General features: G+C 36.9%; 2 protein-coding genes across 3 annotated transcripts; one reads left to right on the top strand and one right to left on the bottom strand.

The window, feature by feature from the left end:
• Positions 1–9,095: 9,095 nt before the first annotated feature.
• LOC150081413 (uncharacterized) lies at positions 9,096–18,031 on the bottom strand. 2 transcript variants are annotated; one of them, XM_090379663.1, is made up of 7 exons: positions 17,925–18,031; positions 16,945–17,004; positions 16,746–16,836; positions 15,742–15,847; positions 14,567–14,703; positions 13,898–13,988; positions 9,096–9,170 (listed from the first exon to the last, which is right to left on the bottom strand). In XM_090379663.1, the coding sequence occupies exons 2-6, from the start codon at positions 17,000–17,002 to the stop codon at positions 13,901–13,903; spliced, it is 480 nt and encodes a 159-aa protein (XP_090235789.1). In that variant the 5' UTR covers positions 17,003–17,004; positions 17,925–18,031; the 3' UTR covers positions 9,096–9,170; positions 13,898–13,900. The 2 variants fall into 2 exon arrangements, with proteins under 2 accessions (XP_090235789.1, XP_090235788.1); XM_090379662.1 differs by lacking the exon at positions 9,096–9,170 and adding an exon at positions 10,223–10,308.
• A 1,928-nt stretch (positions 18,032–19,959) lies between these two features.
• Positions 19,960–25,585, top strand: LOC150081412 (uncharacterized). The gene is made up of 7 exons (XM_090379438.1): positions 19,960–20,087; positions 20,346–20,408; positions 22,129–22,222; positions 22,522–22,627; positions 24,318–24,457; positions 24,764–24,852; positions 25,481–25,585. The coding sequence occupies exons 2-6, from the start codon at positions 20,348–20,350 to the stop codon at positions 24,846–24,848; spliced, it is 486 nt and encodes a 161-aa protein (XP_090235564.1). The 5' UTR covers positions 19,960–20,087; positions 20,346–20,347; the 3' UTR covers positions 24,849–24,852; positions 25,481–25,585.
• The last annotated feature ends 1,064 nt before the right edge of the window (positions 25,586–26,649 follow it).

Here is a 26,649-nt window from a genome sequence, read left to right as displayed (position 1 = left end):
TTTTGAGATGGTTGCTTTCGAACTACCAGGGATTTCCTTGGTTTTCTCTGTTGTGGACCCTACTAGATGTGTTCAACAATAACACCTTTCTGAAAGATTACCTGCCCTCCCCATTGGATTCATATAACACCAAGGAACACGTGGCAATTACCGTATGTCAATGCAAACTGCAAAAGATTTCCAATTTTTTGGCCAGTGAGTGTAGCAGATAAGCCTGTCACTACAGCAAAGAGAATGAAAAGAAGAAACACTTACAACTCTTGCATACACGTTAATGATTATCTTTGGGGGGCGTCGTAGCAAAGCTGCAATGATGTGTCCTACATCTGAAATAGCCGAGCCACAAGAATTTCGAAAAGTCATCACACTGAAAAAGGGGAAAATATTTATTAACTTCGATTATAAGCAATTAACTTGGATTATATCTCCATATCATTACAATTACATAAGCTTCCTCTGCAATGTTATTGGTATCCTATTGCTTAAACAGCATTATAATTCAAGGCCAGCTGTCAGACAATGGTCACGTGATTTGGTTCTTTTTTCAGCATCTGGGGGAGTGCTGCTCACTGTCTGACAGCTGTCCTTGAATACACCCATCTTTTATATGATTTAAGAGAAATAATGAAATTTGAGCAGCCCCTCTCCAAACGACAACTCTTTGGGGTAATTTTAAAATACTACAACAGGGCGGGTGACGAATACACAAAAAAAGAATTATTCATATACGATGAATCTTCATTAATAATCCTTAGGAATCAAAACTTTTTGAATGGGTTTTGTGATGACGAATTCCAACTCTTCAAGATATTTTTACACCAAATTTTACTCACCTTTGAGGATCCTGGACTGATGAGTCATTATATTCTTCAACAACACCCCCGATAGCAACACCAACCTCCTTTATAGTATTATTAAAAGCGATGTCCCTAGCAGTTGAGACAAGAACGCCAGTAATACTACTAACTGATTTAACTGCAACTCCTATAACATGTCCATGTAAAACTTTTTGAAATAGGGATTCATTCTCCAATGAATTCTTCGAGTCTAGAGAATAAAACGAATACGCATAATTACTCGTTGGGGAAAAATTGAAAGTACAACCCGAAAATCTAATAGAAGAATCTTAAGGTTGTATAACCAAGCAGTTACGATCACTCACCTTTCGGTTTTTCGGACATCACAACCCCACACAGGCACAGCAAAAGGAGAAGCTTCATAACGCCTGAAATAAAAGATTTCAGCCCATCATTTAAAACCACATATGAGTAAACTAACTATTAATATGGATTAAGTCGCGTAATATGAAAGAACATGAATTTGTTGTGTGAATCGTTTATTAATCAGTACGCAACAAGTATTTCAAGGTCATTACTGAAATCTTTAGGGAATTTACTATCGAACTCAACTCTATTTCCTTGCAGAAGTTTCTTACTTCGTCCACTTTATTATGATCAAAACATTTATGATTACCGACTTCATAAACTTCTCGGGGGTTTCTCATTTGTTGATGCAGTTTTGATCAACCTGAATAATTCGATGGAACTGTCGATTCTCGGCTATGGCAACGTTATTTGGACACCTCAAGAGACCTTCAGCTGGAAATGAACCAAGACCAATCAATCGGTTTTCTGGGATTCTTTTCTTTTGCTTTAAAATGAAAAATAATTTTTCAAGGAAGTAACTTTCTAACTCTGTGACAAAATATCAGATACGATCTCTTAACTTCGGGAAAATGTATTGGTTAACCAACATATTGGTTAAATTGTATTGGTTAACTGGATTGTTAATTAGCAGCCACATTGATGAACATCATACGTATTTATTCAAAGAAAATGTTCCAAGTGTTCATTCATCTTTGTCATCAAAAGCTTAGGGAATGGAGCTGTTCAGTGATTCGAGATTCATATGGCAAAGTGAGCTGACCAACTCTTCCTGGGCACGTCGGCTCTTGTCGATATTTTTCGCCCCTCCTAGTCTTTCTTGAGCTTAGTGTCACTTTGGACTACCATTTCTTCAGCGCGTTGCAAGCTGGGGAATGTTAAATAGCACGCCAAGATATTTTTCCTACATGAGGTACAATTGTCCTCTGAACAGCTACCCTCTTTCGCCTGTTCATTGTTCAGTCTCTTCACATACAATTGTTCTTTTACAGATCTCATCAAGCATCCTTTGGTCCCTTTCTAGAAGCAAACGTTCGATAAACGATGTACTGAATCATAACTCCTAAATCCCTTTATTTCTCTACAGTTTGTAATTCGATCCCTATCAAGTGTATCAGCTATTTTGGGATTGCTGTTCTCCAGATGTAAGACCATGTATTTTGCTGCTTTAAAACACAGTTGCTACTTTTCTAACCATTCTTGAAGCCTATTAAATTGTCCCAAAGGATCGCTGCTTGGCGCCGATCATTAACCACTGTCCCAATCTTCACATCATCTGGAAATTTTGACATCACATCCTCTGTCCCTTCGTCTTCCAAGAAAATCAGAAACAAAGTGGTTCCAGGACCGATCCTCGTGGGACTCCACTTCTAATCGTAGATAATCTGTTATGAGTCACAAACGTGGCTTGTTCTTGTGTTAATTATGGATCTGCTGAAGTAATTATGGAATGTTTAATTCCAGATTCTGAACATTGTGGCCTGTTTTCCTTCATAAATTTAATCTTAAGGCTCTTTCAGATGAGAAAAGGAAGGAGATAAATAGCTAGACATTTCGAAACATTATAGGAACAGTTACGAAGATATCACCAAATACATAAATATAAACAGTTTTAGTTCTTATGGCAGTTGGCCTTAAAAATTATCTGGAAAACATATATAGCGTAGATTATAAAAAGAATATAGAAACATATGAGGCATTAACTGTAAACTATTGGTTATAGATTTTAAATAATTTAAAAGTACAATAAACGAAATTGAAAGAGGAACAAATACTTAACAGGCAAGGCTAGGATTCTTTTATTTACCGCAAATTGGCAGTTATGAAAAGTTTAAATTGTATCGAGAACGGACCACTAAACTGAAACGCACTGTCGTATATTATGGCGAATATTTCTTGGCCAGGGTGCACGTGCTTTAATAGGAGAACAACGGCAGAGGGAAAACAGCGGCCGTGGATAAAGGAAAACGAGCTAATGTAACGTTTGTTGTGGCCAAGATGGAACGAGGAGAAGCTGGTGGAGAATTGTTTGGGACTGTTGAGGTGAAGTGGGTGGATTCTTATTTAAAAGGAAGATGGAATGGAAAGAAGAAGCAGAAGTTGGCGATGAGGAGTTTCTGTTGTGACTCTTCCCAGGCATAAAGTGGTTCGAATAACCATTGGAATAAACTTCGCTGTATACGTATGCAGAAAGTGGTCTCCTTCCATTTTTATTACTTTAAGATACACGAGTTAAACGTGTAGACTCGTGTCTTGAAAGAATGGTGGAGAGCACCGAAAAAGAACTCTTTGAAAACAGCATTATTTCAGTTTTAGATTTTATATCGGAATACATATGTAAATCCGTCGTAATTAAAGAAAGAAATTAAGATACTTTTGTAAACCATCAGCAATACTAATTCCAATGATAATGGTCGTATTTTTCACCCTAAAAGTGCAATTTTTTCCAAGAATATTTCTGTTATCTGGAGACAACAGTTGGCAATTACTTTTGTGAAAGAGAACCTTTAGTATGATGTGGATTGAACAAAAGCCCATTTTAGATGTTTCAGACCACAGAATTATCGTAAATCCCACACTGAGTGGCCACTTTATTAGGTATGCTACCCTTTTCTCCTTCGTGGGTAGCACAGTTGATATAATCACTGTCCTTTTCCACCCCACCCCACACCGGTGGAAAAGACCTGAGTTGAAATCCCGTCAATGACTCGAGGCATGTTTCTGGGTCTTTTTCACAACGTAGCTGGGTTCGTCGATTTGAGGCGAGGGTAGCATGGGTCCCCCTCCGGGAAACTAGGATTTTTCTTTGAAAAAAAACAGCAAATTGACCACAGAACACACAATTTACAGACATATTATATATGGCTCAATATGGCCAAGTTGATGCGCCTAAAACCCTACAACAACCAAACACCCAAACAGAACCAGCTTTCTATTATAGGGTGTTTAGGGGCAGGATGCAAACGAGGTACGGTTGTAGAAGCTGTGCATATTCTTCTTGATCTTTCTTAATAATCCGCCAATTATAGCATAATGGGTGTTAGATTATTGTCAAATTAACCTGAATGTATAGTTAGATTTTTTGCAAAGTTATTTACCTTATAATCCAAGATTATCCACTATATTATTTAGATAATCGATTAAATTTATAACTATATTTAACACTGATTACACACATATATATATATATATGGGTTGTCTTTTACACACTAGTTTTTATGATAAAGATTTCTGGAGGTATATAAAAGTTAATGAAATTAAAAGAACACTGATTCCATCAAAAATTGTTTGTTGTATAAAAAGGGAGTACCCTTTGTAAATCCACATATTCGAATTGAAACTAAAATTAACTGCGAATACTGACTTAGGCGTAAATTCATTATGAATACGTTATTTTGTTCAGTAACGCAAGCTAAAACGAACCTGCACACACTGGCCAAAAAGATAGGCGCCTTTATTCAGTATCTTCTAGGATCCCATTTCCCCCTTATTACAGCGTACACGTAGTTGCGTGGAATCTAGTAAGTATCTGAGGGAGTCTAGCTCACCATTTGACCATTCTTCCATCAGTATTTTGTCAGCTGCTGTATTGAGGTCGGCAGAGAACTGCAAAGCTGGGTTACCCTTTCCAACGGATCCTAGATATTCACGATTGATTCAGATCTGGAGAATTAGGCAACCAGGGTAGATGTTGGAAATCTTGGAATGTTTTTCAAACCATTCAGATAAATTTTTGCATGGTGGATAGTTGCGTTGTCAACTTGAACGAATTCATCGCGATCCGGGTAGAAATGAAGAACTGCAGGGTAAATTTGTCCGATGCGAAAAAAAATATATTCATTGGAGGTAACACGATCTTCTAATAGTATGAACGGAATCAGTCAGTAACAAGAAAACATACACATTATCATGATGCCACCTCCAGTGGCTTAAGTGGTGGACACAAGACGTAAATCGATATTCATCAGACCATATGATCTTTTCCACTGCTCCACAGTCCAATATTAGCGTTGACAGCACTACTCCAGTCGAATATTTCGATTTTTTACAGAAAGAAGAGACTTTTGTATAGGCACACGACTAACAAATCCCAGATTCTTCACCTCGCACCGCATAGTTTTGTTGGAAATGGGCCTTCCTTGCTTCCCTGAATACTTGCATTTAGAAATTGCTGCTGGTAACATCCAGTTGAACCGACTGCACAGAATTTAAAAACTGCTTAAGACTACTGTGGTCACCCTTACGAAAGCAAAAGCCTTTCCCTTGACTCGACGGTAGTTATGTTTTTAATTAAATTCCACATTAGTGCACTGTGATCGCTGCCACCCAATGGATCTTTTATCTGCAGATTCTTAATGCATGAAGAATCACTTTTGATAACCATATCAAGAGTATTGCTTCCTCTTGTTGTCTCTCGAACATGCTGCTGTAGAAAACAATCATCCAATAAATCCACGAAAGTCTTGCTAATATGTGGGTGACCAACCCACAAATTCCAATGAACATCTAGAAAATTAAAATCCCTCATTATGAGACATTTTGATTTGCTGGTCCACTCTATTTCACTATATGATGGGATACACTTGATGATGGGATACACTTGAATAGAAGGGGTGCAAGAATATTTGTTGATGCTATCGAGGCAGTGATAGGTGAGTCAGAAAACTGCTGGTCTGAGGAGATACATATTAATAATTAAACTAGAGCCGCAGGCAGAGATGAAAGTGATTCATGCATTGCTACTACATCTTGTCTGAAATCCCAGGGGTTAACAGTGCTAATACAATACGTAAGAGAACGTTTGAATAATAATAATAAACAGAGAACATTTATAAATGAAACATAAGGAAATACATATGTGGACGCATAAAAGGAAATACAGCTCAAAACACGAAGTATAATACAGTTATATACGCCACGATGTACACAGAAGATATAGGTGGAAAACTGCAAAGCCATCTTCATATCAGATGGTATTGTTGACTTGCGTCATCAAGGCGAGCTTCGAGGAGAAGGAGCTGGGACCGGGAAGTACAAATCAAGGATACGGCGTCTGTGTTCCCTGTCACAAGCAAACTTATTAAGGTCAGCATCAAAAGACTGGGCATATGAAAGTAGCCGAAATATAGCAAAAACTTATCGGATAGGTGGGAAGACTGAATTTGAAGCAAAATAGCCATTTTAGTTGTCCTTAACTATGGAGGAAGTTTATGTTTGTTTATTACCCATTTTAAGAGCCAAAACTCAGCAGAAAAAAGTGGCCTAATCGTGCTAGGGGAAGCAGATGCCCATACCTCTGCAGCATATAAAAGTGAGAATATACCGTGGTTTTTATACATTTTCTGGTAGTTGTGACTTCATTAATATAATACAAATACTATTTGGCAATCCATTAGAGTCGAGCTGCATGGGTGAACAGCTTGTCCATGGGGTTACTGAAGCTTATTGACGATGAGGATAGAAGAATTGCTCAGTGTTGGCCGAATATAAGAAAGCGTTTTATTTAAGGAGAATATCATGAATTCAAACTAACGTTTCTTTGTTTATTTTTAATCCGAACTGGTTTAGGTAGTTCACAAATTCCAGGAGTGTATTATTAATCGATGCTGTCATCACAAGAAGATCATCGTGTGGAGAAATCAGTGTGAGGAGCTTCATATCATCTGCATAACATAAAGTATCATGCCTAGACTCAACAAGTGGGGAGATAAGCGCTATAAACAAGATCCCAGACATGACCCCCCCCCCCCTATGGCACGCCTGACGAGATACATCGCTCGTATCGTGCAGCCTTGTGATTACAAATACCCCCAGGTGTCGTTTTCACGACACTGTCCTCATTAAAGTTTTATTTCTCATTGCCAGCAATCGTACCTCTGGAAACAATGGTTTCCGAAAAAGTCTTAAGGTTATTTTAAAATATTTTGATAAATATTTTTATGCCCGAACTTTATGTTTATGTAAAGATTTCGAATTTTGAAATTTGTGCACTGCCCTGTATAATAAAAACAAAACACATACATTTAAACTGCAATTATTGAATGTTTTATGATCCTGCAACAAAGATGTCCTTTTTATGAGCATTTAACTCTTTGGTTTTGAGGATTCCTTGCTGCATGCCTGTTTTTCCAGCTGCTGTATGATCGGTGAAAGCTAAATTTGTAGTGTTTTTGTGTGGAGAAAAAAGAATAACGAATCCTTGAAAATGATCGCGCAGAAATTGAAAATATTCTAGCAGTGCAATGATAATAAAAAAGTGTCTGAACACTCCAGGTGGGAAGCTAACGGTACAATACTCAAATTTTATATTCACTAGTTCTGAGGGTCTTCTTAATTCAGGAATTATTAATTAATTAATGACATTTTCCCCCGCGATAGAATTTTAGTTTAATTTATTGGTAATACATCAGAAATACAGTCCTCTTCAACAGAATTCGAAATACCAAACTAACAACCGCCAACATGTCTGGATTCTTCTTTTGTGAAGTTCTCAGTCAGGAATCGCTGGGTTCCTCATAAATTATATGAACAAAATTCAAGTTTCAGTTTACATAACTTTCAGCAAATGGCATTACAGCATCTGCAACTGCTTTGGTTGTGATCATTTATCATTGGAGAGGTGAGGTCCGCAGTTGAATACAAGTCCGGACGATGATCCTTCCAGCTATGCTACCCACGAGGGCTACTCGCTCAGCATCATGTTATAAATCTATTACCTCTACTATTTTTATTGTAAACAACTCCTTCATTAACTGGTCTTCAGCTCTAGTGGGTAGCACAGTTGGTAGAATCGCCGTTCTCCCCACACTGGGTGGAAAAGACCTGAGTTTAAATGTGGTCAATGACGAGGGGGATTTTTATGGGCCTTTTTCACAACGTGGCTGAGTTAGTCAGTCTTCAGCGAAGGTAGCATGATTTATTCTCGCAGAAACTCGGGTTTTTCATCCATCAAACAGAAAATCAACCACAGAACACACGTAACTTACAGACAATATACACCGACCAATATAAAATTAAACTCACGTAATCGACGGGACTCTAACTCAGGTGTGGGATTCTACCAACTCTGCTACCCACGAAGGTGCATCTTTAGGCAATATGAAAATGTTATAAGGAGTAGTTTTTACCAAGAATAGTAAGCATATGGGCAAGGTTGCTCTTTTAGTGACCTTAGTTTAATCTGCTATTCGTGTTAATTTTTAAATTTGTTCTTAATAAAAATTCTGCAGTCGAGAAAGAACACAGAACAGAATATGTGATTAAAATTTGAATAAATTTTATTGATTAGAAATTCAAGGGGGCCCATTTTACAAAAAGTTAGACATCTTTTCCCATTTTGCCCTATGATTAAGAAAAGTCCTATTCCTACACACTCAAATCCTATAACAGTCAACAATTCCAATATCCTCAAATTTGAACTTCTAACGATCTTTTTATGCAAGACCCATATAATTTCTGTACATTGGTTATTTGTTTGTTTGTTATGTATGTGTTGGCGCATTATGACTTCAGTTGCCAATGCGCCATTAAACACCAAACCAACCAACTTATGTATGTTGTAATTTGCTACTTTTTTTTTGTAAAATTTGTTGTTTCAGTTGTAATAATTCTGACGTGTACCAAATGTAGATGATATTCTGTACCCAATCTGTGAAACGTACCCGCTAGCTGATGGCTGTCCAGGGTGGATCAATTTCAAAATAACTTGATTTGAATATTGATTTTTTTTTAAATTAAAGTATACCACATATAGCTGAAGAATATAATTCCGTCTATATGTCTTGTGGACGGAATTCGAAATCTGATGCCGGAAACGTTGCCAGTACTGGATTAATTAATTTCAATTCAGCCATTAAGAGATGTCTAGGCTCGTTCTTGAAGAATATTAAAGTTCTAGATATTTTTTCACAGTTGCATTCCTTACTAATTAGTGTGCAGTATAATCCCGATTATCCGAAACAATTGAGGCCGACGGTATCTCGGATCCTTTTCTTCGGATAATCGAGTCTAAATGTAAAAGAGAAGGAGAAAAATTAATGAGCGAAAAACACAAATAATCTGCATTTATTATTTACACACAATACAGTAAATTGTACATGCTTTATACAAGTTTAAAATAATTGTCAATTTTCTATTGCCTTGAAAGATATCAGTCTGTATTTTTTTTTTTTCGCTGCAAGCTTTTGTATTTTCATCACTCACCAAGTGGTTCTCTTTCAAATTATTTCAAATCGATCCTAATAATAGCTGAAAAGCTTCTGGGTATTGATTTCTGTGGTACTTATTGGTTTAAAGTCCTTTCCCAATTTAAAATAAACAAATCATCTTTTCGTTATAAAAGGATCGACTGTAGCATCAGAGAATCTTCGTCAATATAAAAAGCTTGAAACCGCATCCGCAACTTAAGTAACCAAGTCTATTCAAGTTCCTTTTCAAAATGTTGCTTAAACTTAGAGCACTTTTAATTAAACTTTATTACAGGAGTAGCGATAGTGCTATTTCAGTCCTCAGAACATATCAAGAAGGGGAAAACGTCTCCAACCTTTCTTCTTCTTCAAGAAGAGATTAAATATTGCAAGGCAATTCAAAAAAGGGCTACCTAAAATCTGAATCTTTAAAGACAATCTACAGTTAATGTGCAGTTCGTATTTTGTCTCTATTTTTCTGTATTAAAATATCCAAATAATGTATAACAGAGATTAACGAACTGTGTACAAAAAGTACGTTTTTGGAGAGTTAAAATCAGAGCGTTTAGAGGTAAAGTTTAAAGGAAAAAGCGTGCCAAATAAATAAGAAATTCGGTGTGTGTGTGTGTGTGTGTGTGCGTGTGAAAAACACTCAAGCAGGCTGGGTAGACTATTAATGCCACTATCAGACTAACTGGCATTATACCTGGATGAATTTTATTCCGATTTACTTCATTCGTAATGCATAAGTCGAATCAGGGTTTTATTATATTCATGTGATAGTTTTGTTCCTTGCAGTTAAATATCAAGCGAGTAAATTCCTTTAAACCAAATTATTAATAAAAAAAATTGAAAAAGAAAATTTTCAGAATATCCTACGGTACACGTTTCTGGGTCAGGAAATTCCAGGAGACTGCCTTTCAGCTGGTAATAACTACAGGCTGCTATGAGCTGTGTCCCTAAAGAAACGGAAAAGAACTGGCTTCAACAGTAATTCATTTTATGGCCAACAGATTTCAGCTTAACCTAAAACATAAGCAGCTTTCCAAAAATAATGTAGAAGTCGAAGCTAATAATAATAAGATCAGAGAAGTGAAGGCCATCCTCAAGAAAGAAAGACATCCACAGAAAACACGAGACCTATAATCAGAGGATCGAAGAATATCTTGATACCACAAACAGAAACTCCTGACACTCAGCAAAAGACCTCGCCATTACAGGAAGAGTGCCATCAGGAAAACAGACAACAGAACGTTTTATGAAAACCAGAGAGCCTTCTACAGGAAAATCGGACAGAATGAGAATTCTTTATTCTTTATTAACAAAGAACAGCAAGCGGCCCCTAGCCAGAAACTGGCAAATCCGCTATGTACATGCATAGATATATATACAATGATATATATATGATACAATAATGATACATACAATGATATATACATATAATCGTGTTAATTACAATGTTATAGGTGTGATGAACATGTATCATGTTCACAGAGCAAATCACATCACGTAATTAATCAGAAGTATTACTTGTGTCCCAGGAACCACAAGACAGCAGTCTTTTCCTATCCTAGGAAGAACGAAAACCGCACCCACTGAAGGTAGTGCTATATACCAATGGGTGTTAGCCAATCCTGTATCCACAGCTGCCCAAACTGGGGTACCAGCTAATAAAAAAAAAAAAAAAAAAAAAAAAAAAAGAGAATAGATGGCAGGCGATATCAGTTTCAAGAGGCTATAGACATTGCAGGTGTTGGGTTGGTTCCTTGTTGTTGATATGTTGATAAACTTGAGAAGAGTTGCTTTCTTTTAGTGAAAACAGCAGAGCAGAACTGTTGTAGAGCTGAGAACGATTGAGAATTTTCAGTCAGCGCCACTTCATTTCCTTCAGAGAAGTTGCTGACAGCAGCTTGTAATGTATTTCTGTCATCGTGGTACAGGTTGCAGCGATACAGAATGTGCGTCCAGGTTTCCTCAGCACCACACAAGCAGAGATTGGTGTCAGACAAGGCAAATTGAAATAGTTTGGAGTTGATGGAGCCGTGCCCAGTAAGTATATACGATGTTGTTAGGCTAGGAGAAAACCATTGGCGGACGCTCTTGTTGAGAGGGAAGGTAACTGCAGGAACAAAAGAGTGGGTGACTTGACCAGTAGTACTGGAATCCCATCGTGATTGCCACACACTGATAAGTTCATTCCAGATTCTCCGTTTCTCGTCTTTGATGTTAGCAGTTAAGTTGCATGAGATGCCGAGAATCTCGCAGGACAGAATGAGAAGGAAGGCAACGAACCCCCACCCCTACAAGAAGGTACTCGAGAAGTTCTGGGGAAAACTGTGGAGCAGTGAAGTTAGCCATAACCGCCGTGCCCCCTGGATAGATCGAGAAAGAAAGAAAACCAAAAACGTGCAAGAGGTGATAGAATGGAAGATTCGGGAGGACGATGTACAACAGTTGATCAGGAAGTCCCACAACTGGCGGACCCCAGGAACAGATAACATCCACAACTACTGCTACAAGAAGCTCAGTTGCACACACACACACACACACACATACACAGGCATATAAAGGAGCAGTCCATCCAGATAATAATGCACCCTGGCACAATCCCAGAGTCGCTGACTCAAGGAATCACCTACCTGAAAGCTAATGACAAAGACACCACAAACCGGCAAAGTACACACCAATCACCTATCTCCCAACAGTGCACAAGGTCCTGACCAGCTGCATAACTAAAAAGATATCTGACCACTTAGAGAGCCAGAACATGGCTGAGCAGCAGAAGGGCTGTAAGCAGATGAGCTTGTTTGTTATTTGGTTTTAAGGAGCATTAGCAACTAAGGCCATATTGCTCCGGGATATGTGGTGCTCATTCCCTGACCTTTCCGCATCCTCCGTATTTGGTGGTGACGGGCTCGAACCCCGGTCTAATCAAGAAGCGTGTGTTACGCACTGCTGCTCCTTCCCACCTGGCTACGGAGGCACCAAGCAGATGAGCAGAGGATGCAGGGCGCAATTTACCATTGACGCTGCAGTTATGGAGCAAGCTTACAAAAACAGCGCAACCTATACATAGCCTACCTCGACTACCGCAAAGCCTTCGATTCTGTGCCTAATAGCTCGTTGATAGATACACTGAAGATCTATAAAGTCAACCGGACACTGACACGCTTGCTAGAAGCGTGTCAGTGTCGTCCTCTATTTTTCCAGGCAACCATGGAAACCTGGAGGACCACCATCAAGGACCACCAGTCTAATATCCACCAGAAGAGGAATCTTCCAGGGAGATGCCCTGAACCCACTATGGTTCTGTCTACCAGTCACTCAACTCACTGTAAGATGTAAAATTTTACAAATTAAAATAAAAATATTTGTTTTGCTAGAAGTAAGGTTAAAGTTTGAAGAACGCTAGATTTAGTAATGGATAGTTTAAGCGTGAGGATTAAGAATAGTAGCAAAGGGGTAAACAAATAATTCAAATAATACGAGAGAGCAAACAGGGACAGCAGGACAAGGGGTGCGATTTGAGAACAGGCGTGAAGGGGTTGCTTAAGGAAGAACAATGGAAATTGAAACGGGATTATACGAAGCGCCTCCTTTGATCTATGACACCGTTAGAACCAAAATAGGAAATGAGTGACGTCCAGTTAAAGGGAGTTCGTTAAACAGTAAGAATGAAAGAAGAAGATATACATAGATGACTAAGTCCACCGAAGAAGGCGATAATATCCTAGAAATAGCTCTGGAAGCAGAAAGTATCAGTCCTGAAAGCAGAGTAGCAGCCCTGGATGCAGTAAGAAATAGCTCTGGATGGCGGAAGATAGTAGCCCTGAATGAGGAAGAAGTAGAAGGCCCTTACGAAAACATCCCGCCAGAATAGACAGAACCATTAAGTTGGATTTTGTATTTCAAAATGCGATGCAAGTTCGCTTTTGTCGCATAGTTTCCGATGGCTCAATAAATATGCTTTCCTTTTCGTCCCTTGTAACGTCATTAGAAATTACCCGACAAAAGCAAACCTTATTAAAAGAACTGCAGATTGCAATTTAATATGCAAAGTCTAAAGAAAGTTCCCAAAGGTTACTTAGACTACGAACTTTTGTGCAAGTTTTTAAAGAATGGCGAACTTTCACTGAATGAAATTTATACTTCAAGTATTGGTGATGCTTTAATCATAAGATGAACAATAGCTTGTAAATTTAACTAGGAACAGGATCCATCCTCGCAACAAACAGCAAGCCTTTCTTTTCGTATCGATTTTTACGAATTTGGTTTTCAATAGGCATCCACATTTAGCAAAAAAATTTGGAAGATTTCCTGACGAAAAACGTTTTAAGACTTCATGGCACGACCACAATTCTAAGATTCTTCAAGAAAAACGAGGAGTTGGGGAGAAGGATAAAAACAAAGTGTCTCCTGCCTAAAATTGGAGAGTTGGTAGATCTCTTTATAGGAAACACGAATTTTGATTTAATATTATTTATATCTAGAGTAAAGAAGTTTGGTTTCTTAAATTAATAAAAGATACTGAGCAATGCTTATCATTACCTGTTAAGAATACCACTCAACAAGCTGATTACAGTTTGCACTCATCAACTGGAAGAAATCAATAATACGCTGTTGATCTGTCTTTATTTCCCTGCATAAATAAAATTGGGTTTTTTAATAGCTTTAGTAATTTTATCTCTGCTAGAGATCGTTACATGGAGTGATCGAAGTCCTAAATTTTATTTTTTAGAAGAAAATAATGAATGTTATATTTTAAGGTCATACAGTAGCATTTCAAGGTCATAAAGTTAAATTAGAATGTCGTAAAGTTACATTTGAAGGTCATGCCATTAGATTTCAAGGTCGTAAAGTTACATTTAAAGGTCATATAGTTAAATTTCATTGTCAGAACGTCAGAAAGTTACATTTAAAGGTTTTACAGTTAGATTTCAAGGCAATTTTATTACCTTCACATTGTATTTACATATTTATTACATTTGAATCATTTTATTTCCTTAAAATTCTAATTATATGTATTTATGACCTTCAAATGTAACTCGAAGGTCATACATACGATTACTCAAAAGTTATTGCTTGGTTCTAAGATAAATTAAGAAAATTAAATTGCAAAAATTATGTCGTAATTTTTAAGAAATAATTATAAATCTTATTCATTTCTTCACGTAATGCCGTTTAAACGAATCAAATAGATAGAATGAGGAATCTTACATGATATAGGTAAACGCAAGGTACTGAACCGGCTCCCATACTGTAGCTACGAGATCATTCACCATATACTGCCATCCATCTTTCCGAAGTGGTGGCAGATTCATGCAAGTCATTATGCACGATGCCATTTTTCCAGCCTGTGAACAAAGCAAAGGTTAAATCATTACACAAAATCAGAGAGCTACTGTAAGTGGTTTAAAAGGGATTCGTGTAATGAGCACAAACCATTTTGTTTAAATAAACTTGTTTAAACAAGGTACGTAATGTTGACGCTGAGGTACATCTTTTTTTTTGTAGTATACTTTAATATTTTCTCCTGGATTTTAATTTGAAATATATTTATTATTAATCATGGCAGAAACGTATTTCAAGTTTCTGCTCTGATTAATTTATTGAACAAAAAGTAATAATTAATGATTTATATATTTAGTAAACTGATAACAAAAGACAAGCTCCTCAAAAAGATTTTTATGCGCGAATCGAGAACATTTCGTTTCTGCGCATCCACCACATTGGCCAACCATCTCTCCAATCAGCGCATAGCAAAAAACAATTCCAGTGCTTCAGCTACAATGCACGATATATTGATAGCCTATGTGATATGTATGAAAAAAAAATAATAACTTCCAGGTTTCTTTTGGTCCGATTTCAATGAAATTTGAAATGCTTCGACAAATCTTTCTATAAATGCTAAATATAAAATTTCGTGATAATCGTCCACTGGGAGGCTATAAATAGAGCCATGTATGCAACCAGTTAACAACACACCTCTGGTGCTTCCTTTAGTACATTGAGTCTATGGTGATGTTAAACTAACTTCATCCACCTGATGGTGTTTCCAGAGTGCCGGTTAAACATTCGTAAATTAGGTCATGACGAGGTTGAGTAGCGGTACAACCAAGAAAAGGCACATCGGTGGATGTACGTCTGTACAGTTTGTTTCCTGTAAAGTTTTTCATCACAGTTTTTGTCAAAAGATCTGGCGTATTGGTTAGAAGAGTGGACAGGTTAATTTGCCAGGTTATGAAAATTACACGAATATAATACGTGTATATATAGTACTTTCAAATCATTACATTGTAAGTAGGGTCAGTTGTTAGAATTAGTAAGTTATCTAAGAATGGATAATTTCATTAAAGAACTATGGAAATATTCTTACAAAAAGTACCACTCACAAATTCAATGTAAAACTCCATTGGATATTCCTTCACGAGAAGTTTGGATATTATTTCTCCAACATCTAGAAACATGGGACACACAGTCGTTTTGAATTCGGTTGTTCTGTGCGAAAGAGGAAATAATAGAATTAAAGAAAATCCTAATAATTATTGGCTTTAAGAACAAGAGAAAGAAAACTGTCTTGTTTTAAAGCAAATAACGCAACTATTAATTTTCAAGGATTTTATGTAACGTACACCGTCCTATCAAAACATTATGACTAGCCCGTGTTTAAGCAATCGGCCTGGTGGAACACGAGCCGCGGTCAGAACCAGTAAAAGTGATACTGCAGGTTCGTGGCATGCAGTACATACGAAGTACTTGATCAACATGAGCAAGGGATGTGATTTGACGTTGAGTGCTGTAGTTAAGGTGTTCCAAGATCGACCAGAGAACACGCGCAAGATCGACCAGAGAACACGCGTTGGATTGGTTCGTTGGACCAAGACCACGATCCAACAAACTGTCCTCCATATGGGCCACCAGAGTAGGATCTCGGTCAAGGTACCCATATGGCAGCCCATCGCCTACGAAGTTTGCATCTGATCGGCGTCACTGCATCCTGGTCCAACAGTAACAAACAGTATTTTGTTATGGGGGATGTCTTTCTGGAAATCTCCTGGAGCCCTCATAACCGTAGACCGCACTCTGAATGCTAAAAACTTCCTCTCCATTGTGGCTAATCAGGCACACTCATTCATGGTGACTACCTTAGGACGGCACAGGTGTGTTCCAGTAGGATAATGTGCCCAAAATTAATAACGGTACATCATAACTTCAGAAGCCTTTATGATGTTGATGCCTCGCCATCTGGCTGCAGTACTGCTGCAAGAGGAGGACATATCCATTAATAGGTAAGCGGCCATAATATTTTGGCTGGCCAGTGTATTATTCCTGTGTGTAAACATTCCAAATGTAATATTAAACGACTAACAATTTTAAAAGAAACTTTAACACTAACCCAGCTGCTTCTTTGAGACTACCTGCTATAGATCTTTCCACTCTGTCCACAAGTTTTCTAAAAATCGCGTTCGGTTGCACTTCCCTAAATTCTTTCGGGAAAAAAAAAAACCATATATAATTTTTTTTCTAATAAATCATTTTAAAAATTTTCATATTATACAATTTATATTTCCAATATAACAGACAACGATACGTACCCTGTGTCCCTTCAACTACTGCCAAACTGATAACAGCGAAAAACACGAAAACCTTCATCTCTGTTAAAGAAAGGAATGAATTCTCAGTTGCACATTAGAGTGTCATTCTGTTACTATACCAACCATCTACAGTATAATTGATACTGAACTATTAAATAACTCAAACGAACTCGAAATAACTCAAATAACTCGAAACGTATTTAGTCTAGATATTATTTTAAAAATACACAAAAATGTAAGTCACTTTATTTTTTAAAATACCTATACAAAGCTGGAGTTTCAAAAATTCTAAATTGGTTAATGTTCTTTGGTTAATGTTCTTTGGCGAATAAGATTTAGAGCTGGGTAACCACAATTGAGCGGGTGACCAAATACACTGGATGGCCACTTTATTTGGCACACTTGCCTAATAGCGGGTGGATCCATTTTAGCTCTCAGAGAAGCTGGATTCATCGTGGCATGGATTAAACGAGTTGTGGACAACGTGCCAAAGGGATTCTGCTCCATGTTCACTCAATTTTTTCTCACTATAATTAGATGATTGAGGATCCCTATTCAAAAGAGTGAATCTCTTCATATCTAACTTACTGAGTCAAGAATGAAATCGTTTCAAAATGCCACAGAGAACTGCCATAATCACGATTATCACGTAACCTGATCTTAAATATATGTCTTTTAGTTAAGGTCCTGGTGAAGAAGAACAGCAATATTTTTACAGACAGGCCCCTTTCTTAAATTAAAATTCGCAGGACTGGTCACAGGAAACGGAAATTAACTGGAACTGCATTTTTAAACTAAATAACCTAACGCTGTTTCTAGGGCATTCAGTTATATCTATATGTACCTTAACAACAAATGTTTGTGCAGACATAAATGCAATAAAAATGTATTTAATAGCATTCCTATAAAAAGTATTCATTCGACAGACAAACAGAGGTAGATTATAAATAACAAACATCAAATTCCAAAGTTTTTCTTACCTTTTCAGTTGGATACTCTCAGAATACGATGTTCAGTGAAGAATTGCGCTAATTTAACATTATATCTCGAACTGTACTGTACATCTACACAACTGATACTCAACATCTGATGCTCTAGGTCTGCTCAGCGATGTCGAAAGGATATCCACCACCTGCATCCAGGAAACTCAGCCCTTCCTGTAAGTTCCTCTCATCAAAATGTACCGATGTATTCAAGCCCAAAAACAATACAGAGGTTAAATCGCAATGGGTATTTTCCACCTCTGTTGGCTTAAGGAAAAACAAACTAAAAATAAAGATCATGCGTCTCTTTAATGCTAACTAGTTATAGAAAACAATAGAGTTAGGCTTAAATTTCTCATTCCCCAGAATTCCACGATACGAGTGCTACCATCTAGTGTCATCTAAGAGAAGCGGTCAGATGCTTTTTTATATACTATCCTACCAAAAGTATTAGAACACCCTTACCAATATAGCGAATGGTAGACGTGTTGTATAAAAAGCAGAAATAGGTTTAAAAATCACCAATTAGTAGTGTTCCACGGATCCAATGAGTTGGGAATGGAGGATGACTCTCGAATGTCGTGTGCCACAGTACAGTGAAGAGGGCGAACCCATGATGTGAGGCTGTTCTTCGTGGTTCTAACTCAGATCACAACTGCTTAAATTGGAAGTTATCTTTGCTTTCAATTTGCATCACCGATTTCCTAATTATTCGGGAAGTTTGTTGTAATCAAAGAAAATGAAGAACTCAAATTCAATTTTACAATTAAAATAACTTGAAGATTCCTCTTTTTAAAAAGTCAAAAGACAAAAAAAACAAAAAAAAACTAAAATATCGACGAGCCAAATGTTGGCATAATCACCCAACAGCTGTCAAGTTCTCAAAGTGTAAGCCAATTAAAAAAACAATAATAATAAATTATTACTATTATTATTAGGAGGAACTCAGTACGAGATATGTCTGGTATTGGCTTGTCTAAATTTTTACAATGCCAACTTACCCACTGACGAGATTCCAAAACGAGTCGAAACAGTCTTGGAGTCACTAGTATTCCCCATAACGTGCCTCGAGAAAAGATTGCCCATGCTATAATGCTCTTCGAGTGGACGAAGGCATCATCTGTATTTTGCACCATTTGGACTCAACCAAACAGCACACTTGTTTCCAGTCCGCCAGTGTCCAACTAGCGTGTTCTTGACATGCTAGTTGGACACTGGAGGAATGGACAGCACTCGCCGCTGAGGCAAGTGTCGGAGACAAACAGAGACTTTCAAGGAATGGAATACGTTTTCTGTGGAGCGATTTGTGGGAACTATTGAACAGGAGTTCCAATGGATTGATTGAAACGTCTCTGTACAATGGCCCCCAAGATCGCCACACCTCACACCCTTAGATTTCTTTTTATAGAGTCACATAAATTCCATAGCTAATTATATTACCACAAGTCACACTGTAAAATCTCATACTGGAAGTTACTGAAACCATTAAGAATGGTCATGAAATGATAAGCAGGTCAAAGTGACCTTCATTTTGGAGTTCATTTTGAAAAGCTGCTTGGATGTTTTTCTTTCATTGATTTGTTTGATGTTTAAAATCTCATAAATAAATACTTTTTTGAGATGTATGTTTATAGGAACTGTTCCTATATTTGGTCCTCGCAATTTTTAACACCCTGTATATGAGAGAAAGAGAACACCCAAAATGAGGTTAATTTTGTGGTTATTTCAGTAAATTAAGAGCTCATAACAGATGGTCTACATTTTATTCCTCTTGACGTAAGCTCCCAACTGTTGCTGTCGTATGGTGATTCCTGGTCTGATATGCAACTGTAAATTCGAAGCACCGCTTTCTCCAATATTATTCTCATAAATACTCATTAACTAACAGTTCGTGTGACCAATTAAGATACTTCCAGTTATATTTTATCTAGTTATGATAAATCCATACAATACATACGTAATTTTTAATTTATTGGAGTATATACACAATCATATACGCAATATGCGTTCTACTGTGTAAGTTCAGGAAAACCATATGTCAATGGCAGATGGTTCAGACCTTTGAAAACGCAACACGCGATCATTACTGTATCCAACTTGTAGAAAAGAGAAGTACACATACGTATCTAGACTGACATCGGAAGATTGTTCATTCAGCAGGTAAGAGGAGTGTTCTTTCTTCTTTCGTCGTGTTTTTAAATTGTTTTCCCAGTTAACATAAATACAAACCGGGCAGGAAATATTCAGGATTTCATCATTAGAAAAGAAACTTAGAATATATAATTCGTTATTGTTTTCGATCACTTTTGAAGACTTAATCTTGAATTCATATTCAGTAACCACTACTGAATCTTTATCAACAAATATATTTGTTGATAAAGAAATACTTTCATATTTCACTCGCTTTCTTTTCATTAGCCATGAAGATAGTTCTAGGGTTGTGTCTCCTACTTTTTGCTGGAGCCTCTCCAGTCGAAGATGGTGAGTGTCATTTTGTTATTTATTAATATTTTATTATTACGCCTTTTATTTTCAATTTGACTTCTTTTTTTGGAATCCTAAATCCACAGCTTGCTGCGGCATCAGTTGGATGGTTTATGGTACGCGCATTTTAACAATCCGGATAAATCTCTTACTATTTTAGCGTTTCAAGTTTAGAGATTTATATTAAAAGTACTCTGCTTAGTCATTTTATTCTACACTCACTGGCTAAAAAAATTAGAAATTATAAAAATTAGAAATTATTATTTTATATCTAATTGGGCCATATGCCCGATTGTGGAATGGATTCCACTAGGTGTGGTGGAATCCATGCCATGAGAGGGGTCTATCTCCAGATTTGACCATTCTTCCATCAGGATATTTATCAGCTGCAGAATTGTAGTCAGTAGAGAACTGCATTTTCCAACGTATCCCTGAAATTTTCAACTGGATTCAGATCTGGAGAATTCAGAGGTCATAGAAAATGTTTGCAAATCTTGGAAATGTTCCTCGAGCCAGATACAATTTTTGCAATAGTTGCGTTGTCGTCTTGAAAGAATCCATCGGAATTCGAGGAAAAATGAATCATTGGACGCTGAAGTTGGTTCGATAAGATAGAAAGATTCTTGTCGGAGGTGAGCGGACTTAGTCCGTACCAACAGAACATACCGTACTATGCTACAGCCTCTAGCCTCAAGAATGATGGACAGGGGATAGTCTGGGTGTATGACTTCATAAGGTTCACATCACACTGTCACCCTACCATTGGTGAAAAAAGTGTAAATCGTGACTCCTCAGACCGCAGACTTCAGACCACATGATCATTTTACACTGTTCAGTACACTGGTCCAGTCTTGGCGTTGGCAGCACCATTGCAGTTGAATTTTTCGAAGTGCTACAGAAAGAAGTAGCTTGCATTTAAATACAAGCCTACCAAATCGCAGATACTTCAACATAAATGGATTTTTCTTTGCCAAGTTGGAGTTTTCAGTCATTTTTTGCACACTGGACCTTCTGTTTTGACGCACAATTCGCTTTAAATTTCTATTGTCTCGTTATTGGAGTACCGACTTCCTACCACATTTCCCTTCTTAGAGCTGCATTTCCAGATGGCTGCTTTCAACGTGCCACTTATTTCCTTTGTTTTTTTCAATTGTAGCTCCTGCTAAACCTGCTCCAATAATAACACCCTTTGAAAATCTGAAAGATCAGTTATCTTCTTCATAACCGGATCGACTAAGAAGTCCCAGGAAAGAGTACAGTATTTATCTAATGCCATGGAACTTGTGATCATACCTTGTGAACTACATTTGCATACCGTGCTTAATTATCTGTTGACGCCAATTACAAACGTTTCTAATTTTTTGGTCAGTGAGTTCTTTACATGAAATTTGCATATGTTTAAACTGTAACATGAAAAATTCGAGTTCAAATACAGCTCATGTCTTCACTAAGAAAGCACGCGAATTCTGATATTCTTAAGGACAGAGGACTGCAAACCTGGAAACAATCAACATAAAATCCTGATGGCACCACTGTCACTGGATTTCTCAACAAGAGAAATCTCCAGATGAGAATGGTGTCTTCTGTCGCCTACCAAGAGGTTAATTATCTTTGACCATCATTTGCTTTCTCTATTTAAATTTTATCACTTTTATCACCATTTTCTGAGTCCGAGGTTACATATTTATATTCTTTTCGACCTCATCGTTCATTTCAGAATTTTATGAAGTAACGAGCCATACCAAAAAGTACTACGAGAATCTTGTAAACAGCGTTCAAAGAGCATTGACCGTGAACACTGAGGGGGATGCGTAAGTAGTTGATCTAAGTATTTTATCTTTTGGAGACAATGGCGACTGCAAAGCCAAGGGTGATTCATAAGTTTGTTACTGTTGCTTTGAGTCAAGAAAAAAATGGCTGACACACTTACGTTAGAGGAAGGTCGAAGAGTGGCCATTTATTGCGTTTGGTATATATATTTTTCACTATTAAGTGGTAACATACTTATGAATCACCCTGTATAATCAAAGCTAAAATACCAGAGCATTGTGATGCGTCTTAAATACATAAGAGAATTCGATTCAATAATATCAAAATTTCTTTCACCCAGGTTCATTAATATGCGGTTGGCCATAGTGCAGATTACGAAAAATTGTAAGAATATTACGCTAAATAGTCTTAAAGGTAAAGCGGAAGCCACAGACATTCTTAGTCTGGTGAGTATTTGTGTTAGTACATCGATAAATAGTATTATATTAAATAGATTTAATTATTTTCAATATTTTGAATTTTTGATTCTTTCACTTGGCAATTTAAAAATAAAACAGAATTTCAGAAGTGAGTTATTAATTAGGGAAGCTTCTTTTACTAAATATGTCCTTATATGACTGTATAATACTCCAAAAATAGCTGAACTGCACTTTTAAAAAACATAAACAGCTCATACTTTTTCTCCATATAAAATAATACCCCGAGGCACATATTCTTTTTATTTATATTTTGAGTATCACAGATGTTTAAGAGTAAGTGGAACTTCGTCTCTATCGATTTTTGACATTATATTGAAAATACCTTGCAAACAGAGCTTATATTGTTTTTCTTTAAAACCAAAATGATGATCCTCTGAAACATTCCTTTTCTTCTTCTTCTTCTTCATGTTTCGTGTTCAATTTGAATGTTGGAGACTAACGTTTTCCAGCCAACTTTGTCTCTTGCTTTGTGAAATAGTTTTTGTGTCCTAAGACCACCTGTCCATTCTTTGATATTATCAATACACTTTTTTCTTGGTCTTCCTTTTACTCTTTTGCTTTTAATCTTCCCTTACAGGATTAGTCTCTGCAAGTCATATTGTGGGCCTCTAATAATATGCCCAAGATAAGCAGTCTTTCTCTTTGCAATTGTAGGTAGTAGTGTCCTTGTGGTCCTTGCCCTCTTAATGGCCTGACCACAGATCGGGTCACAGATTGGTGACCCGATCTGTCCACGGAATTGTGAGCATTCTTCTGAGTGTCCACATCTCGAAGGCTTCCAGTTTCCTGATTTCTGCCTTCCGCATGACCCAGGTCTCGCATCCATATAAGAGAGTGCTCCATGTGTAGCATTTGGCCATTCTGAAAATCCAGTTTCGTGTCACAGATGAAGTTCTTAAGATTCTTAAATACCTCTTTGGCCATACTAATTCTGCTTCTAATTTATACTAGTTAAAATATAAATGATGAAAGAGCTATTTAAAAGAAACAGTTCAAAAATGGAACTGTTAATAACTATTTTAAAAGAAATAGTTCCAAAAATGTGCAACATGATTGATGTAGTTTTTAACCATACTACTTATTCAGCTTAGCTCTCTCCCCTCTAATAGAAAGATGCTCATTCTCATTAAGATTGATAAACTTCTACCTTATTTAAGACGACACCCATCGCTTACTACACTGAAAAAGGCACAATTTCATAATAATCGCGCGTAAAACGGAAAATCGAATAGAAACAATTCGTCACAATTTTTGTACATTTGCATATCGATTAGGTTTACTTCAGCAACGATTTGCTCTCACCCTTATCAGCTATAAGGGTCGCGTGATGTGTGTTGAACGCCAAAGCAAATAAAGCTATGAGGCGTCAGTAACTGCGTGTGTCTTTCAGTCCGTTTCTGGATGAAAAACCCGGTTTCCGGAAGGAAAAACCATCCCCCCAAAAAAGCCCTTATAAACTCCTCGCGACGTTGATGGGATTCGGACCTAGACCATCCAATGTAGAAGGTTGGTTATAACCGCTGTCTTGCCTGCGAAGAGCGGCTACAAAGGTTTAGATGTAGTTACTGTATTTTTTAGCGTTGGTGTCCAGCAGTAGGACACGAATTCTATAACAACAGCAGTGCGTGCGTGTTTTAATCAATTCGTTTTGTTTCAGATTGGCCAAGGGACGGCTGTAGCACTAACGGCACTGAACCTGCCACCCCTGAATCCAAGAGATGGAATTGCGAGAGAAATCAACTGTTGGGTTATGTGCATCTGGGCACCACTTCAGAATATAATTTTATCTTCTATATTGTAAGATATTTTTTATTATATTATTTATGGTTCTAACAATATACCACTATTTAAAATTCTATGAAGTTTTTCTGATTAGATTTTGTTATCCATTTCATTGATAGTTTTCTGTATCGGTTTTTGGTATGAGATGTTTATATACAGCGAATCGTCTATACTGGAACCACACCTAAAGGGAGTTCATGAATGGTTAAATGGACTTCACGTTAATTCTATTTTGCGAAGCACTTGTTTATATTCTTCATCGTTCAATCTATGCTCTTTCTTTTAGTGATTATTGAAATAATGCATGTTTTCTTTTTCCAGAGGAGATAGCACAGAGAAAATGATCGTGGACTTCTTTGACATACTAATCAGAAACTTTGAAGAAAACCTTAAATGGTACCCATAATCAGGTAGGATTTCAAATTCTATTAATTAGAGTATATTGGATTATACAGTGGATGGATCATACAGAGCTCAATCTGATTAAAGCAGTGGGGGCCAATAAATTGCATCAGGGTGATGCAATTTGTGTCCCCCACTGTATATATATAATTGTCCACATTCCTTCATATTCCTACTTTTCAAGTAGGGTAGCCATTTTGGTTTGAAGTCTAGATGTTTGTGAGGCCCATATGGAACTTCCACCAACATTTAGGTTGAAATTTAAATCGAAACTGGTCGCTCTATTGGAAGTCAGAGGTAGAAGAAATTAGATATTTTTCTGTAAGGATATTATTTGGTTTTTGACATCGATAAAAGTTGGATGCAGCTCTATCAGCTCATTGTTGTCTGTGGTGGTTTGAATGTTCCAACTCATACAATAACTTCTCATAAGCAGTTAAAATTCCTCTGGGACTTGAACCCAAATTATCCGAACGGTTAACAAGTACCCACAGTACTGCCACAATGGATTTCATATTTTACAAATGCTTCTTTACGTTTTTAATGTAGTTGTTCGCACTTGACCAACCTAATGAGCAAAAGAATTGATTCCTGTCTTCCGAAATATCTAACATATAAAATTCGTTTTTTTTTTAGGGATAATGATGTCCTCAGAGGAGATTCTTTACGACGTCAATAGAGAAAAGTTTTCTGGCCATTGTTTTTGCAAGAAAAAGAAGAAAGCAAAAAATCATTTATATAATTAAATATTAATGATCAAAGTTTTTTATTGTATTATGTATACGTTAAGGGATATGCAATACTATACATTGATTTTTGTTGTAATAGATGCAAACTGCATTGTGCCCACTGGAATTTAAGTAAAGAAGATTCTGCATTATGCTGTGGCCATTAATACACCTGGTAACTCTGCTCACAGACAGCAAATAGATTCAATTAATATAGAAGGGGTCAAGCACACCTTTGCTGTTCAAATCGGGTACAGTGGATTAAACAAAATATGAAATGGGAGGTGGAAAACTGAGGCAAATAAAAGTATTTGTATTATCATCACTGTAAAGTGGTGATAACACAAATATTTCCCAAATATATTTATGGTCTGTTTTTAATTTCATATGAAAATTTTGTTCCTTTTTCATTGTTAAATTTGGACTGTCTTTGTTCTGGATAAATGTTTAATTATAAGCGCACAGTTCTTCATATTCCTACTTTTCAAGTAGGGTAGCCATTTTATGTGCCTTTGCTATGTCATATTGAAATAATAATAAAAAAAACACTAATATGTTTTTCTATTCTGCTTTATTTCTTCAATTTTTATTTTATTATTTATTAGAAAATGTCATGGGACAACCAGAGCCTAATTACAATGAACGTGTATAGATACAGTACTGAAAAGAAATAATACAATAAAAATACAATGAAATATATATTTTTAATATACAGAGTCATTATAAAGTCCTTGTGCAGTTTAAAATTTTCATATCTTCCGTTCTATGCATGATAAAACCAATCTGTAAAAAACGTTAGAAATTCCAGCAGACATTGCAATACAATATTGGGGAATTCAAGAACAATATCTCAAATGAAGGCACATCGCATCCTCAGACGTATGGGATGCTATGGTGTTAACAACACGCTTATTGAACACTGGAAGACTGCAAAGGAGTGTGCTGGTTGGATGAGTCCAAATACCTGGTGCAATACGCCGACGGCCGCCTTAGTCTGTGGCGCAAGCAACACAAGTCTATGGACTCATCGGGCATCGTGCACACTTTCTAGGCAGATGGCGATGGGTGCTTAATATG

The sequence above is a fragment of the Mastigoproctus giganteus genome, chromosome 8, assembly GCF_048544385.1.
Source record: "Mastigoproctus giganteus isolate SK-2022 chromosome 8, ASM4854438v1, whole genome shotgun sequence".
In the NCBI taxonomy this organism is placed as follows: Eukaryota; Metazoa; Arthropoda; class Arachnida; order Uropygi; family Thelyphonidae; genus Mastigoproctus; species Mastigoproctus giganteus.
This window is presented reverse-complemented; position numbering and strand designations above follow the sequence as displayed.

Bases quoted from the DNA above. Each gene is read 5' to 3' on its own strand.
- LOC150081413 (XM_090379663.1), bottom strand. From the start codon at position 17,002: ATGAAGGTTTTCGTGTTTTTCGCTGTTATCAGTTTGGCAGTAGTTGAA. The intron at 15,848-16,745 runs GTTAGTGTTAAA...TCTTTCGCACAG, and splicing joins AGTCTCAAAGAAGCAGCTGG to AACAACCGAATTCAAAACGA. The intron at 13,989-14,566 runs GTAAGATTCCTC...TTATTTATGCAG, and splicing joins CTTGCGTTTACCTATATCAT to GGAAATAAAGACAGATCAAC.
- LOC150081412 (XM_090379438.1), top strand. From the start codon at position 20,348: ATGAAGATAGTTCTAGGGTTGTGTCTCCTACTTTTTGCTGGAGCCTCT. The intron at 20,409-22,128 runs GTGAGTGTCATT...CGTTCATTTCAG, and splicing joins AGCCTCTCCAGTCGAAGATG to AATTTTATGAAGTAACGAGC. The intron at 24,458-24,763 runs GTAAGATATTTT...TTCTTTTTCCAG, and splicing joins ATAATTTTATCTTCTATATT to AGGAGATAGCACAGAGAAAA.